Source organism: Amblyraja radiata, chromosome 1, assembly GCF_010909765.2.
Source record: "Amblyraja radiata isolate CabotCenter1 chromosome 1, sAmbRad1.1.pri, whole genome shotgun sequence".
Taxonomy (NCBI): Eukaryota; Metazoa; Chordata; class Chondrichthyes; order Rajiformes; family Rajidae; genus Amblyraja; species Amblyraja radiata.
The window spans coordinates 179,671,388-179,686,787 of NC_045956.1; the positions used below are offsets into that span (position 1 = coordinate 179,671,388).

Here is a 15,400-nt window from a genome sequence, read left to right on the forward strand (position 1 = left end):
TATCCATCTAAATCTGTCCTATCCGTGGACGTGTCCAAATGTCACTTAAACATTAGGATAGTCCCAGCCTTAACTACCTCCTCTGGCAGCTTGTTCCATACACCCAGCACCCTTTGTGTGAAAAAGCTACACAACGCGCGCACATTATTTCACATTAAGTTTTTTGTAATCCTGTCATGCCACACCCCTTTTTGAAAAGCTTCGTACGGGCCTGGATTATGTTGCCTGCCTTTTTCTGTGGCAGAGAATTGGACAGATTCACAACAACCTGGGCTGCAGGTTGGGTGATTGCAGGCCATGAGTACCCACACTCAGTGTACAGGAGTGACCCTGAACTGTTGGCTGCCTGCCTCCATTCCACTCTGCCCAAGACCTATTACAGCAGTGCCAATGTGAACTCGAGGAACAACAACTCATCTGTCTAGGCACGTTGCAACCTGCACGACGAACAGGTTGGTTTGGGAACAGCCCCATACAGAACTGCAAGAATTTGCTTAGAATGTGGCAGGGGCTGCCAACATTGGTTGAGAGTGAGAAATTGTGTGGGGAGTATAGCGACCGAGGGGGCGATGGTATGGGAAGGGGGTAGGGAGCTTTTTCATTTTTCAACTTGAAATTGTGCAATCTGGTGCATACGGTAGTGAGTCTTTTAACTTACACTTGAATGCAACATTTATCCTTCAAATTGGATTAGGTATGAATACGGTTAGGCTAAATTCCATTCCTAATTACATTCCACAGAAGAGCTAGGCTCTGATCAACAGGTGCAGCACATGAATGACCTTAGTATAGTCATGTATGGAAATCAGATTATAATTCATGTTGTTATGCATATATATATATCTATATATATATATATATATATATATAAATATAGAAACAAGGCAAGAGGAGTCAGACTTCCCAACTTCTATACTCAATACTCTGACTGATGAGGGCCAATGTGCCAAAATACTTTTTGACCACCTGATATACCTGCGACACGACCTTCAAGGAACCATGCAACCATCAACCATTCCTCTGCCCACCTGGCTAATTGATCCAGATCCTGCTGCAATCTTTCACAACCATCTTCACTATCTGCAAAACCACTCACTTCTGTATCATCAGCAAACTTGCTAATCTTGCCCTGTTCTGTGATGTATCAGAGTGCTGGAGTAACTCAGCGGGTCAGGCAGAGTATAGAAGTTGGGAGGTCATGTTGCAGTTGCATAAGAAGTTGGTGAGGCCGCATTCAGAGTATTGTGTTCAGTTCTGGGCACCATGTTATAAGAAAGATGTCATCAAACTGGAAAGAGTACAGTGAAGTGTTTATGAGGATGTTGCCAGGCCTAGAGGGCCAGAGCTATAGGGAGAGGTTGAGTAGGCTGGGACTCTATTTCATGGAGCACAGGAGGCTGAGGGATGATCTAATAGAGGTGTATAAAATCATGATTTGAATAGATATGGTTGAGTCCTTTGCCCAGAGTAAGTGAATCGAGGAGCAGAGGACATAAGTTTAAGGTGAAGGGCAAAAGATTTAATAGGAATCTGAAGGGTATGTTTTTCACACAAAGGGTGGTAGGTGTATGGAACTAGCTGCCAGAGGAGGTAGTTGTGGCAGGGACTATCACAACAGTTAAGAAACAGTTAGACAGGTACATGGATAGGACAGGTTCGGAGGGATATGGATCAAACGTGGGCAGGTGGGACTAGTGCAGATGGGACATGCTGGGCCGAAGGGCCTGTTTCCACACTGTATCACCCTATGACTATCTTTCCCTCTCAAACCCATTCACCTGCTCTTCTCCCCATTACCTCTGACACCCCTATCAGTCAAGAATCTATCAATCTCCTCCTGAAAAATGTCCATTGACTTGACCTCCACAGCTGTCTGTGACAATGAATTCCACAGTTCACCACCCACTGACTTAAGAAATTCCTGCTCATCTCCTTCCTAAAGGAATGTCTTTTAATTATGAGGCTGTGGCCACTGGTCCTAGACTCTCCCACTAGTGGAAACATCCTCTCCAAATCCACTCCATCCAGGTTTTTACCAGGCTGGGACAGACTGCAACAGCTTCACACCATGTCCCAAAGCTTGTGTCCTGTCCTGCATCACCCAAGGCAGCAGAGATGTTATAGGAGAGGGCAAGCACCGTAACAAAGTAGCTCACGATGGTTTGGGTAACATTCAGGAATGTCTATGCATGGCACATCATGAATATTACTGAAGAACGGTCTTGACCCGAACTATAATCTATACCTTTTCTCCAGAGATGCTGCCTGACCCACTGAGTTACTCCAGCACTCTGTGACATATCACCTATCCATGTTCTCCACAGATGCTGTCTGACTCACTGAGTTACTCCAGCACTCTGTGATATGTCACCTATCCATGTTCTCCACAGATGCTGCCTGACCCGCTGAGTTACTCCAGCATTCTGTGAAACGTCGCCTATTCATATTCTCCGCAGATGCCGCCTGACCCGCTGAGTTACTCCAGCATTCTGTGAAACGTCGCCTATTCACATTCTCCGCAGATGCTGCCTGACCCGCTGAGTTACTCCAGCATTCTGTGTAACGTCGCCTATTCATATTCTCCGCAGATGCCGCCTGACCCGCTGAGTTACTCCAGCACTTTGTGACTATTTTCCCTTCACCCATCTGCCCAAGCCCACTCTCCCCCCTCCTTTCCTATGTTCCTTTCCACCCATAAACCTCTCTCTGCCTTTACATTTCACTCCTCTTTCAAATCTGCTCTACTTATCTACATGCATTTTTTTCTTGACTTTTTAGTCATAGAATGATGCAGTGTGGAAACAGGCCCTTCAGCCCAACTTTCCCACACCGACCAACATGTCCCATCTACACTAGTCCCATTCACACGAGTTTGGCCCATATCCATCTAAATCTGTCCTATCTGTGGACGTGTCCAAATGTCATTTAAACATTAGGATAGTCCCAGCCTTAACTACCTCCTCTGGCAGCTTGTTCCATACACCCAGCACCCTTTGTGTGAAAAAGCTACCCCAGATTCCTGTTAATTTCTGAAACATTGGTGTTAGTTTAAATAATTGCATTTTAAAAAATATGATAAAATGTGTTAAAAAACAGTAAAGATTCATACATTGGTCATAAATTTGGTGCAAAAATGCTCCAAAACAAGGCTCAGAATGGATCAGAGAGCATCTAAAACCCCTGAGCCCTGGACCCCGGCATCGAGGGACTTCACGCTTCGCGCTCGTGATGTGCGCAGCGCGCACATTATTTCACATTAAGTTTTTTTGTGTGAACAATGTGAACTCGAGGAACAACAACTCATCTGTCTAGGCATGTTGCAACCTGCACGACGAACAGGTTGGTTTGGGAACAGCCCCATACAGAACTGCAAGAATTTGCTTAGAATTGTGGCAGGGGCTGCCAACATTGGTTGAGAGTGAGAAATTGTGTGGGGAGTATAGCGACCGATGGTATGGGAAGGGGGTAGCGAGCTTTTTCATTTTTCAACTTGAAATTGTGCAATCTGGTGCATACGGTAGTGAGTCTTTTAACTTACACTTGAATGCAACATTTATCCTTCAAATTGGATTAGGTATGAATACATTTATCCTTCAAATTGGATTAGGTATGAATACGTTAGGCTAAATTCCATTCCTAATTACATTCCACAGAAGAGCTAGGCTCTGATCAACAGGTGCAGCACATGAATGACCTTAGTATAGTCATGTATGGAAATCAGATTATAATTCATGTTGTTATGCATATATATATATCTATATATCTATATATCTATATAATATAGAAACAAGGCAAGAGGAGTCAGACTTCCATCACTGTTCTGCACAAATAAATCAATCAACCTTACCCTTTGACTATAGAAACAAGACAAAAATAATGCCACATATTCAACCGTATATGGTTCAATGAAATTAAGATATATATGTAAAACATATATATGGAAACAGGCCCTTCGGCCCACCAAGTCCACACCGACCAGCAGTCTACCACACACCAGTAGTATCCAATTTACAGAAGCCAATTAACCTACAAACCTGCACTTCTTTCGGATGTGGGAGAAACCGGAATATCCTTAGTTGGATAACACACATCTCCAGTCATTGTGTCTTATGGCTGGTTTTCAACCTCTTCAATCTGAAGGTCTCGACCCGAAACATCACCTATTTCTCTCTGGAGATGCTGCCTGTCCTGCTGAGTTATTCCAGCTTTTAGTGTTTATCTTCAGTTTAAACCACCATCTAGAGTTCCTTCCTACACTCTTTGTTAAGGTAAGAAGTTTGGGACTTCGGTCAAGTCGGACTTGACAGGGAAAAAGTATAGTCGTAATTCTCGAGGAGGGAATCAGAATGGGCTCGACAAACTCAAAAGGTTATGAAGGTGATGAGAAATGTATGTTTATACAAAGTAAGCGTAATTGTAAGTGCTTAAACAAGTGGAAAGAAAGGTATGATTTTAGTGGTAAGTTACTTGTTGATGATTGTTGTAAATTAATGTCTGCTATTGCCAAAGATGCAAAAAGAAGGAAGGATAAAGACAAGTTGGGCTACCATGAAGCACGTCTGTGGCTTCAGGAAGCCAGATCGCGCAGAGATGGAAAGGAAAAAGAGAAGGAACAACTTACCAAAAGCGAACCATCGACAAACGCTTTCCTCCAGAAGGGGGACAACGAGGTCTCCCACCGATCACCGGGTATGGCGAGTGCCCCCCACCCCCCCCTCCGTACACACCGGAGAAAAAGGGGGTGGCCTTGCCACCGGTGGAAGAAACCGTCGGATCGGACTCAACAAGGGCTCCAACCCCCGTACTGGAACAAAAACCAACCATTAAGGAAAGCGGCCAGCTGTACCCAGGTTTGCAAAGTCCGAAAACCACTCGCTCAGGTACCATTTATAATCTTCATGCAGGTCCTATATTTGAGCCTAAATCTCCACGGTCAATAAGACCAAGCAGGGCTGAAATGTATCCTATGATTGCAATGCCTAATCCAGATGCCGGCACAGTGGGGCCAATGTACGTGTACAGGCCATGGAATATGGAGGATATTAAAAAGGCACTGGAGGGCATTCCACATCCTAGAGATAATTTCGCAAAGTGGCAGAGGGACTTTGGAAACCTGGTTGTAAGTTATTGTTTAAATACGAAAATAGAATATGAACAAGCGTTGCGAAGTCTTATCGGGTGTGATTGGTGTTTAATTGAAGGAGACTGGAATGCTATTGCACCCCTTCAGTGGGCACCAGGTCAGAATGATTATCATAACAGATGAATAGCTATTGAAAATCGAATAAGAGCACACTTCCAGAGAGGAGTCGATTACAATAAAATTAGGGAATGTACACAAAATAAAGACAAGCCTGTGCTACACTATTTCTCCAGACTTAGGGTCGTCTTAGAGGCAAATAGTGGACAAGAAGTACCGATCCTGTGGGTGGATGATGGACTGTTTGCCCAACAGTTTAAAATCGAACTGTTAAACGGATTAAAACCCGAGATTAGTTTATATATAAAAAAGCACATGGTGGGATGGAAAACAAAGGCACTCAATGATGTAAAAGATTGGGCAGTACATGCGGAGGAAAACACCAAACAGAAAAAGATTGTAAAGAACGCTTATCTGGCCGATGTTGAGGAAATAAGCGAAAATACCGTCCCTGTATTCTACCGGGTAAAACAAGGAGATCAGGGGCGGGGATGCCAGAGAGGCAGAGGAAAAGGTAGAGGTAGAGGCAGAGGTAGAGGGAGTAGGTCCCCAAGGGGGGAGGGATGTTTTGTCTGCGGAAAACTCGACCATTGGGTTCGAGATTGTCCCCAGGCTAAGCATATTACACTAAGAGAAGGCGAGGAGGGTTCAAGGTCCCGAAGCTATGAACGATCCTGACTGACCGAGGCTGAAGGGAGGGACAAATCAACCAGAGATACTCCCACTCCCCCAGCCGACAAAGAGCCTCTGCAAATATTGGATCTAGAAGAAATCTTCTACGCCTTACCTAAAGCCTACGATAAGTTTAATAGTGAATGGGGAAAGGATGACATTCTTATGCGATAGCGGAGCATGTAAAACTGTCATAATAAAAGACGAAGAGCCCCCGGGAACACTATACTCCAAAAATTCAATAACTGTAAAGTCTGCCACCGGGCATACTAACGTGGAGTTCTTGACTAAACCACTTAAGCTCCGAGTCTGAAGAAGGGTTTCGGCCCGAAACGTCGCCTATTTCCTTCGCTCCATAGATGCTGCTGCACCCGCTGAGTTTCCCCAGCAATTTTGTGTACCACAAATATCTAATGTGTGTTGCGAGGAACAGGTACTGGTCTCAGCAACTTGTCCTGTAAATTTGCTAGGCCGAGATATTATGATGGGATTGTGGATTGGTATAATACCCACCACACATAGATGACCCAGATGTCAAAGCACAAGTGGATATTTTAACTGCTGCACTGCAAGCTTTGGATCTTGACTTTGAGGAAGAAAAAATCCATAGAGTCACTGTTTAATCAAACATAGTTGCAAACGGAATCTGCTGCAGTTGATCCAAGAAGGGTTGAGCAAGGCAATGTGTCTTTAACTGCTGACATTTCAGCCATCGTTGAGGAAGACTGTGTTAGTGATACAGTGCATATCGACCAATCACACATTGCACCACCCTTTTCTACAATGGTAACATAACAGCAGGAATTGGCGCTTCAGAGCTGATCTTTCCGAACAACTTATTTTGTTGCTGGAACTGTACAGCCCCAAAGATGTGTATAACTACCTGCGTCTCTTATCTCTCAGCCTCTGTGCGGATAAGGCATCTTCAGTCCGATGGATTGCCTACAGACTGGTGAGTGAGATGATCAGAAAATGTTATGCAGCTTCAACTCCTGCTTTAGCGGTGGACTTGATCAGTGAACTTGTTGATAAGTTTTGCCACAGTGTGAAGTGGTCAGGTCATCAAGCCTTTGTCTTTGTCTGCCAGGCAGTGATAGAAGATGATTATATCCCAATAGAACAATTTGCTGAGCATTTGATGCAACATTTGCTACAGCTAGCATCTGATCCTGTGCCAAACGTCAGGCTGTTAGCAAGAACTTTGAGGCAAACCCTAATGGAAAATGGATGAAGCGGAAAAACAGGAGGATGGACTGTGGAGATTTGCCTGTGTTATGAGCCATGGGGTAACCCATGTCTCAACAGGAGGAATGGTGCAACTAGTCGAGAAGGTGTTCAAAACCTATGGGTTCACGAGTTATGCAAAGAAGTACTGCGAAACGTGCGAGATATGTGCCAGGTACAATCCACAAGGAAACATGAAGAAACAACAAGGGAAGTACCCACAATCAAGGTACCCATTTCAAAATTTAAATATGGACTTTATTGAATTAACCCCCTCGCAAGGGAAGAAATATTGTTTAGTGATTATTGATGTATTTTCCCGATGGGTTGAAGTTTTTCCCTCTGCCAATGCGGATGCATTGACAGTGGCAAAAGCTCTCCTCAGGGACATCATACCAAGGTTTGGGATACCAGAGAAAATATATAGTGACAATGGGAGCCATTTTGTCAATGAGGTAATAGAGAAGCTCACGGTGACCCTAAAGATACAATTAAAACATCACTGCTCTTACCACCCACAGTCTGCAGGGTTAGTAGAAAGGACTAATGGAACTATTAAAAGCAAATTAAGGAAGGCAATGGCGGAAACGGGATTTTCCTGGATAGATTGTCTCCCATTAGTCTTATTAAATATGAGAATGCTGCCAAGTACGAGGGGAATGTCCCCGTATGAAATATTGTATGGTAAACCATTCCAATACCCTGTTCTACAAAGGTTTTCTGAAACAGTAAGTGAAGATAGTACCCTAGCACAGTACATGAAGAAAATGCTAATAAGCAAATCTCGTGTGTTGAAAGGTTTAACAGGTCTTGACCAAGCAGAAGGGGATCTCGTGGAGGAATTAAAGCCAGGAGACTGGGTGTTCGTAAAAATTATCAAAAGAAAAAGGTGGTCAAGCCCTCGGTGGGAAGGTCTGTATCAAGTACTACTTACTACTCCCACTGTGGTAAGAATTGCCGAAAGGCCAACGTGGGTACATATCACACACTGCAAAAGAGTAAAAATCCCAACTTCAGAGTAGGAGAAGGGGGGACCGACGACGGCTGACGGCCTGTATAGGTCCAGTAACGATCGGAAACCTACACCTCCGAAGACCTGAAACATGGGTAGCGGCACAGACAGCGGTTCTGGAGGCCATGGGGTTGAATCAGGGTAGTTCTTTCACCAGGGTGTGGGAGACGAAGCAGCAGGTAGCTGAGTCCCCGGACATGTTCGCAGACAGGCTGTGGGCAGTGTATGAGGGAGCGTGTGGGATGCCTTTAGATAGGCAGAATTTAGATGAGAGAACAGCTCACTGGCTGAAGACTCTGGTGGCGAATTGCCTCCCGCGAGTTAGAGCAAAGGCCGAGTACTGGTTCGACCCAGATGACCCAAACCTTAACGAGGCGGAGGTGATCAGGAAGCTCACCCTTGCATACCGCAATGGGGAGAGAAGTGAGGAGAAGCCCTTTAAGGGCAAGGTGCACAAAATAGTACCGGCACCCCCCAAAAGGAGGCAGTGGAAACAGGAAGGCAGCCAGACCTCTTCCGAGATGAGGCTGGTGTGCTACGGGTGTGGGAAGCCCGGGCACTACAAAAGGGAGTGCAGAAACCTAACTAGAGCAGTGGGGGATAGGACCCCGGTAACAGCCGACCCAGCCCCGGACGTAACAATAGATATAAGAGATCTATTGACCTATTTGCAGTCAAAGGCGGGAGGGTCCGGACAGGTAGCCATGGCAACAGGCCAGGGTGCGCCCGTATCCGCACCCCCGGCACCTTTATGACTGTCAGCGAAACAGCCCACATTCCTATGCCCGTTAGAGTGTGGCCCATGTGGGAGACCCTGGGTCAAGATGGAGGTCCAGGATGTGGTCGGGAGTTACCTGCTGGACACTGGTGCATCCAGTACCATTGTCCACATGGACAACCCCCGTACATCCCCTCTATCTAGTGGGGCGCCCTATAGTCCACGAGGCGAGGGAAATCAGAGGGCGGATTGCTTGGCCAGGGAAGGAGCCAGGAGTGGGAAAGCATGGGATCCCCATGAGGAAGGACAGGTAGCTGCAGCCAGGCAGCAGCCTCGGGAAAAGGAGAGTGCGGGAGTGGTTTTGGCCCCGGACCTGACCACGATCCAGGCACAAGACCCCATTTTAAAGGCTGCCTCAGCAGCCATTTGCAGGCAGGAGATGATAGAGGGATCGTATGGGGGTAAAGATCAAGAACAGACCCGGGTTGATGTGGAAACCGTAGGGGAGCCAGGCGAGTCCACAGGTAGTCAGCCTGAAGTAGCCGGCTGTGTTCCAGGGTGAGGACTGGAAGCAGCGGAGAAGGAAGCTGACTCCAGCCCTCCGCAGGCAGGTACCGTAGACTGCCTAAGAGAGGCAGAACTAGCAGAAACAGAGGAGATGGAGGTATCACCTCTGGTGTGGGAACCCCCGGTCAGACGTAGGAGTGACAGGGTCACTAAACCCCCAGTAAGGTGGTCCCCATCCCTAATTAAACCTAGAGGTAGGGCCGGCCACAGGAGGGCCAGGAAGGAGAGTGGCCGAAACAGGGCACTACGGAGTGCAGCTGGAGGGAGCCCAGTCTCCACAGGGAACGTACGGGTAACTCAAAACCCTGTAGTGCAAAGGGAGGTGAGGGGCAGTCAGGCCCCTCAACAGGAGGAGTTCTGGCCTGCACGGGTGGGCCCACCAGAGGGGTGGCCCCAGCGTGACGGGGACCAGTTATGAGCTGGCCACCCGGAGACGGGTGGCGTTGTATATAGCATTGGTTTGTGTGTAAGTAGATGTAGTTAGCATAATTAGATATAGGGTTTTGTATAGCTACAGGGGAGTACAGGGACAGACAGTACGGGATCGAAGGGATGTGCTGTGGAAAAGTAGACCACAACAGACAAAATCAAAACCCCAAATGCCATTTTAGGCGGATAGCTCTGTGGAGGCAAGGAGGTGTTTTGCTTTGTTTTCCAGATAAGTAGCCCCGCCGTATGGATGGCAACGATGTGCCTCCGGATGTGCGTGGAGCGTCGCGGGCTCACGGAGGAGTCCATCGGATTTGACTGAAGCGCGGTTACCCGCATGGTGCCCCCCGCGAGACGGAATTAAAAGACATGTTCCAGAAATTCCACAACCTGGATTTTGGGGACATAGACATAGAAGAGATGTACCGCGGGGGAGGGGATTTCACTTTGGGGCACTTTGTAGGCAAAGACGAGGGGTGGTTAACGACGGGTTTACAGCATTTAACACGGGGACGTCTATTATTAATAGCATGGACAACGTAGAACTGGCCTTGCAGATCAATCAGTTGAAGGGCCAGTTACGAAAGGTTCTGGGGGAGGAAAATGTGGTGGTAGGATCGGGACTGCACGAAGAGGTGGCAATGACTCTACATCTAAAAGAAATCATAGCACAATTGGAGACACATGCAAAAACGATAAACGCTTTGATTAAAGAGGACCGGAATGCGTCCGATCGGGCTGCACAGAATGAGGTGTGTGGGCTGTATGGTGCGTGGTTGTTGGGGGAGGGGAGGAGCAACCTGGAAGACCTGAGGCAAGGTCAGGTCCCCTCCTGGATAAGTAACCAGCACCTAGCAGCCCTACACCCTTATAACAGCACTTTGAGTCCTTGTCAGCTTCGTGTGGCCTCCGAGGCCTATCCGGTACCGGTGGATTGCGGAAAATCCAATCACACCATAATGGGAGTGGTCGTAAGAATCCCGGTGATGGGAACCTCGGCACGACCAGCTCCTCTGTACCGAGCGGAGAACGTGGGAGTTGTTCGTGGGGGGGTGCATATTCGCTACGGGAAGGTCCCGCCCTATGTCATAGTGAGGGAGCAAGCTGTGACAGGCATTGACCTTTTGGGTTGTCGGAGCCGGGGAGCACAGGTAATGGGGGCACAGCCTATAAACTGCACCATGGAGGCGATGGCGGCAGACCATGTCCCTCCACAGGTGGCGTATATAGGCAGTGGGACGTACTGTGTCACCACAAGTGCCCAGCGGTATCAGCACGGATCACAGCTGTGGTGCCCGATACCGCACAGCAGCTTCTGCTTCAATCCCAGGGCAAAGTCCATGTGGCACAGCAGCGAATATTACCCATCCCGGAACCTTCTTCGGTTCACCTCTCGGTACGAGAAAATGTAACTGACTTATTTAACTATGTTGCCCATTTTGGGTATGATATTCCCCCAGTGAATGAAAAATTAAAAGAGTTGCTGTTGGCGGTCGAGTTGTCGCAATAACACTTCTTCTCCCTGGAACAAAATACTCTGGATATCGCCAGGGAGATCGAAGAGATCAAGTCTCCAAGTTGGTGGGACCTGGAGTCCTGGATCATAGTTCCAGCATGGGTCCGCATCGTGTCCCATGTTCTGATCATCTGCCAGATGATAATTGTGTATTTGCTATGCATTAATTGCAAATTTAAAAGGCGGAGGAGGATGGCCAAATTACAACAGCTGGTAAATCGAGCCGCCCGACGTCACCGTAACGACACCCCATCACTGTAAAATGTCTGTACTCTAGTGCAATAGTTTTTGTACATAAGTTGTAATCCCTGCATTTTCAGGGAATGGTCGTGAGGGTACTGTATGGTTTGTGGGATTGATGTAAAGTAAACGGTGTATAGTGTAAGTTAATGTGCTTCGAGGGCCTAGTTTAGCGGTTAAGGGGGCTTTCGGGGTACATAATTTCACCTTCTCACCAGGAGTGTTTACAGCTCTTGAGGCTGGAGGATTGCCCACTAACTTTGTCAATCGATACGGCCCGTGCAAGCCTGGACGTATCGTAGGGGCATGTAAGTTATTGGGGCAAATCCTCCAAAATTATGGAAGAACTTGGATAAGGATATGGATATTTTAAAAAGACAGATTTGCTGGCTGCAACGGAAAAAACCCCAATCCACAGAAAGAATCAGTTTCAAGTTTCAAACCCGTCTGGCCTGTGGACTTGGACATCACACAACGGTGTGAACAGGAAAGGCTGAGACGGAGATAACGAGATTCTCTTGGATACACAAAGGAAGGAACCAAGCCTCAGCAGACGGTGGTAAACAGGCCAGCAGAAGCACAATCACCATCGGGGATGATAACGATCAGGCTGAGGGATCATGACATCAGCAAACCCCTTATCATCGGAAGCCTATTGTTCATGCCAGATCGAAACTGGGAAACATCAAAAGACCCCCTTTTTTATCCAGAGGACCACCTGGGGGTTTGAAAGGAATCTCAGGTATAAAACAGGAGTCAAGCCCGAACTCGCTCTCTTTCTGCTCTTCCTGCTCTTCCTGCTCTTACTGCTCTCTTTCTGCTCTGCTGGACAGCTCGTGGGCCTGCATCGACCTAGCTGTGAGTATCCCGGTGACCTGGTGAAATTCCCGAAATAGGATAGTGGTTGAGAAGGGGAAAGAGGTCAAGTGGGGGTAAAATTGTGTAAAGTAAGTTTTACGACGTGCCCGATAGTTTTCCGTCCATAGTCTTAGTTTAAAGCATAAGTTTAGCCACGTATTGTGTAGTGTTGGTGAGATTCGATTTCTCATTGTTTAATAAAGCCTGTAAATTTTAGACTTTGAGTCCATCTTGGTTTCTGTTTTCTCTCATCAGCACACTCTGGTCAATTCAACCTTGTAATCATATCCCACCATAATTCCAAGGTTTAGAACCTAGGGGAATCCCTTTTGTTGTATTCTCTCTCTTGGAAACCGCTCGAGTGGAGTGGTGGACGTTTGACCCTCCGACAAGGGAGAGAATAACTCGGGCAGTTGGGCCCGAAGTGGAGTAAAGGGAAACGCAAAACACCTACAAGAGTCTATCACAGAACTTGCAGAACGGCTAATCTTGCTCAGGTGTAACTTTCCACAGCTAAATGTTATTTCCTTTGAATTCTGAGTGTCCTTGTTCATTACCATATGTCTGGATGCTTTTTGTCTAAATCAATGTATAAAAGAGATGGTTTTCAGCATTAGCTCAGAGAGGACTCCCACAGACACTTGGGCTCTGTGTAACTCTCTCTCACAATAAAGTTCGTTCAGTTTCTACCTCCGTTTTTGTAATAGTCTTTGTTGGAAAATTTCTAACACTTGTCCATGCAGATCAAGATGCCCCATCTAGTCTAATTTATCCGCATTTGGCCCATATCCCTTTAAACCTGTGTGCCAGTGTGTGTGTAAGGGTGTGTGTCAGTGTGTGTTAGGTTGTGTGTGAGAGTGTGTGTCAGTGAAGCGTAGACAACACCCGGAGTGAGCGGAGACTTGGCGATGACCGGGGAGCATTTCCATCTCTCCCCCCCTCCCCGGGAATGCGGGCCGGCCCAGGTGCTCCGTGTTCAGCTGGGGTCCGGGGGAGGTGAGGGTCAGTGACCCGAGGGTTAGTGACCTGGGGGTCAGGTAGCCCCGGGGGTCAGTGGAGCGATAGCCGGAGATTCATCCTCGTAGCTCCGGAGGCGGCACCGACGCCCACACTCACCCGGTCCGCACCTGGCTCTGGGCGTGGACAGAACGGCCGCCGGACACAGAGCCGCTGGAGGTGAGGGTGGGAGGTGTGAGCGGTGCCTCGGGGTGGGGGGGGGGGGGGCAGAGGCGGTGCTGGGACCACCGCCGTGTCTCACCTTTCACACCATCTGCACGGGAATGTGAATGCGGATGAGGCAGCATCTATAGAACGGTAGAAATGCTTGAGTCCGAAGAAGGGTCAAACTCTATTTTAAATAGTGTGCGATGGGCTTAAGCCAATTGCTTGTTCTTTATGGGAAACCAGCCGACAGAAAACTATTCTCATTGGTGAGTGTGGAGGAGTATAACTTTATTTATTATTTATATATTTAAAAAATATTTTTTTGAGCGTGAGAACTTCTGTCATCAGCGTGAGAGCATGAGAATTTTGTCAAATGCATGAGTCTCATGCTCAATGCTTGAGAGTTGGCAGCCCTGTTGTGGACGCAGCCCAGACCATTACATAAACCAACCTCCTTTACATTGACCCCATTTACACCTCGCGCTGCTTCAGTAAGGCCAGCAGCATAATCAAGGACGTCGCACCCTGGCCACTCCCTCTTCTCCCCTCTCCCACTGAACAGTATGAAAACGCACACCTCCAGATTCAGGGACAGTAACTGCAACAATTAAGCCGTTCACAGTGTACTGATACATGGTAAAGGGAATAATGTGAATAGCATTTAGAGCAAGATAATGCCAGAAATATCTGATCAAAGATAGTCCAAAGGTCTCCGATGAAGTAGATATTGGTTCAGGAGAGCTCTCTAGTTGCCTGGGACCTTATACCAGGCCCCTGACACGGACACCTATATCCACACACTTCAGGGTGTGTGTATACAGGGGTCAGTGTGTGTGTGTACAGGGGTCATGGTGTGTGTATACAGGGGTCAGAAGCCTGGGTCAAGGGTCAGAGTTTGTGTATACAGGGGTCAGGAGCATGGGTCAGATTGTATGTATGCAGGAATCATGAGCCTGGGTCAGGGGTCAGAGTGCGTGCGTTCAGGGGTCAGAGTGCGTGTGGTCAGGGGTCATGAGCCTGGGTCAGAGTGAGTGTGGTCAGGGGTCATGGGCCTGGGTCAGGGTGCGTGTGGTCAGGGGTCATGAGCCTGGGTCAGGGGTCAGAGTGCGTGTGGTCAGGGGTCATGAGCCTGGGTCAGGAGTCAGAGTGCGTGTGGTCAGGGGTCATGAGCCTGGGTCAGGAGTCAGAGTGCGTGTGGTCAGGGGTCATGAGCCTGGGTCAGGAGTCAGAGTGCGTGTGGTCAGGGGTCATGAGCCTGGGTCAGGAGTCAGAGTGCGTGTGGTCAGGGGTCATGAGCCTGGGTCAGGAGTCAGGGTGCGTGTGGTCAGGGGTCATGAGCCTGGGTCAGGAGTCAGAGTGCGTGTGGGTCAGGGGAAGCGGCTTCACCTCCATCACTGAAGTCCCGGGCGAGGTTGCGCTTGGCCCTGGACAGCTGCAGCGCGTCCACCCACGAGTAAAGCTCCTGCAGACTCTCCTCGTCCATGTCCTCGCCCCTGGCCGCTCCCGGTCCCGGTCCCGGTCCCTCCTCCTCCTCCTGCTGCTGCTGTCGCGGGGAAGCCGAGACCGCCACAAACTCCCTCAACCGCCTACACAAGCCGTCTTGTCGCCATGGCGACCGGCCCCGCCTGTCCGCTGGGGCCGCCGGGAGATGTAGTCTCACTACCGCTGCGCTTCCGCCCGGGTGGCTGGGGAGGCGGGGATTATGAACTATAGCTCCCAGTGGGCGCTGCGCTGGAGCCGCTGGTGGTTGGAGCCTTCCGGCCGCAACACTTCCGCCCAGGTGCCTGGGGTGGCGGGTAT

The 15,400-nt window shown here is 48.4% G+C and overlaps 1 protein-coding gene across 2 annotated transcripts in view; it reads right to left on the minus strand.

The window, feature by feature from the left end:
- spef1 (sperm flagellar 1) overlaps positions 1 to 15,189 on the minus strand; it is a 95,739-nt gene extending 80,550 nt beyond the window's left edge. For both annotated transcript variants that reach the window (XM_033035684.1, XM_033035675.1), the window contains exon 1: positions 14,987 to 15,189. In XM_033035684.1, the coding sequence (XP_032891575.1) occupies positions 14,987 to 15,083 (97 nt within the window). In that variant the 5' untranslated portion in view covers positions 15,084 to 15,189. The remainder of the gene's footprint in view (positions 1 to 14,986) is intronic.
- Positions 15,190 to 15,400: the final 211 nt, after the last annotated feature.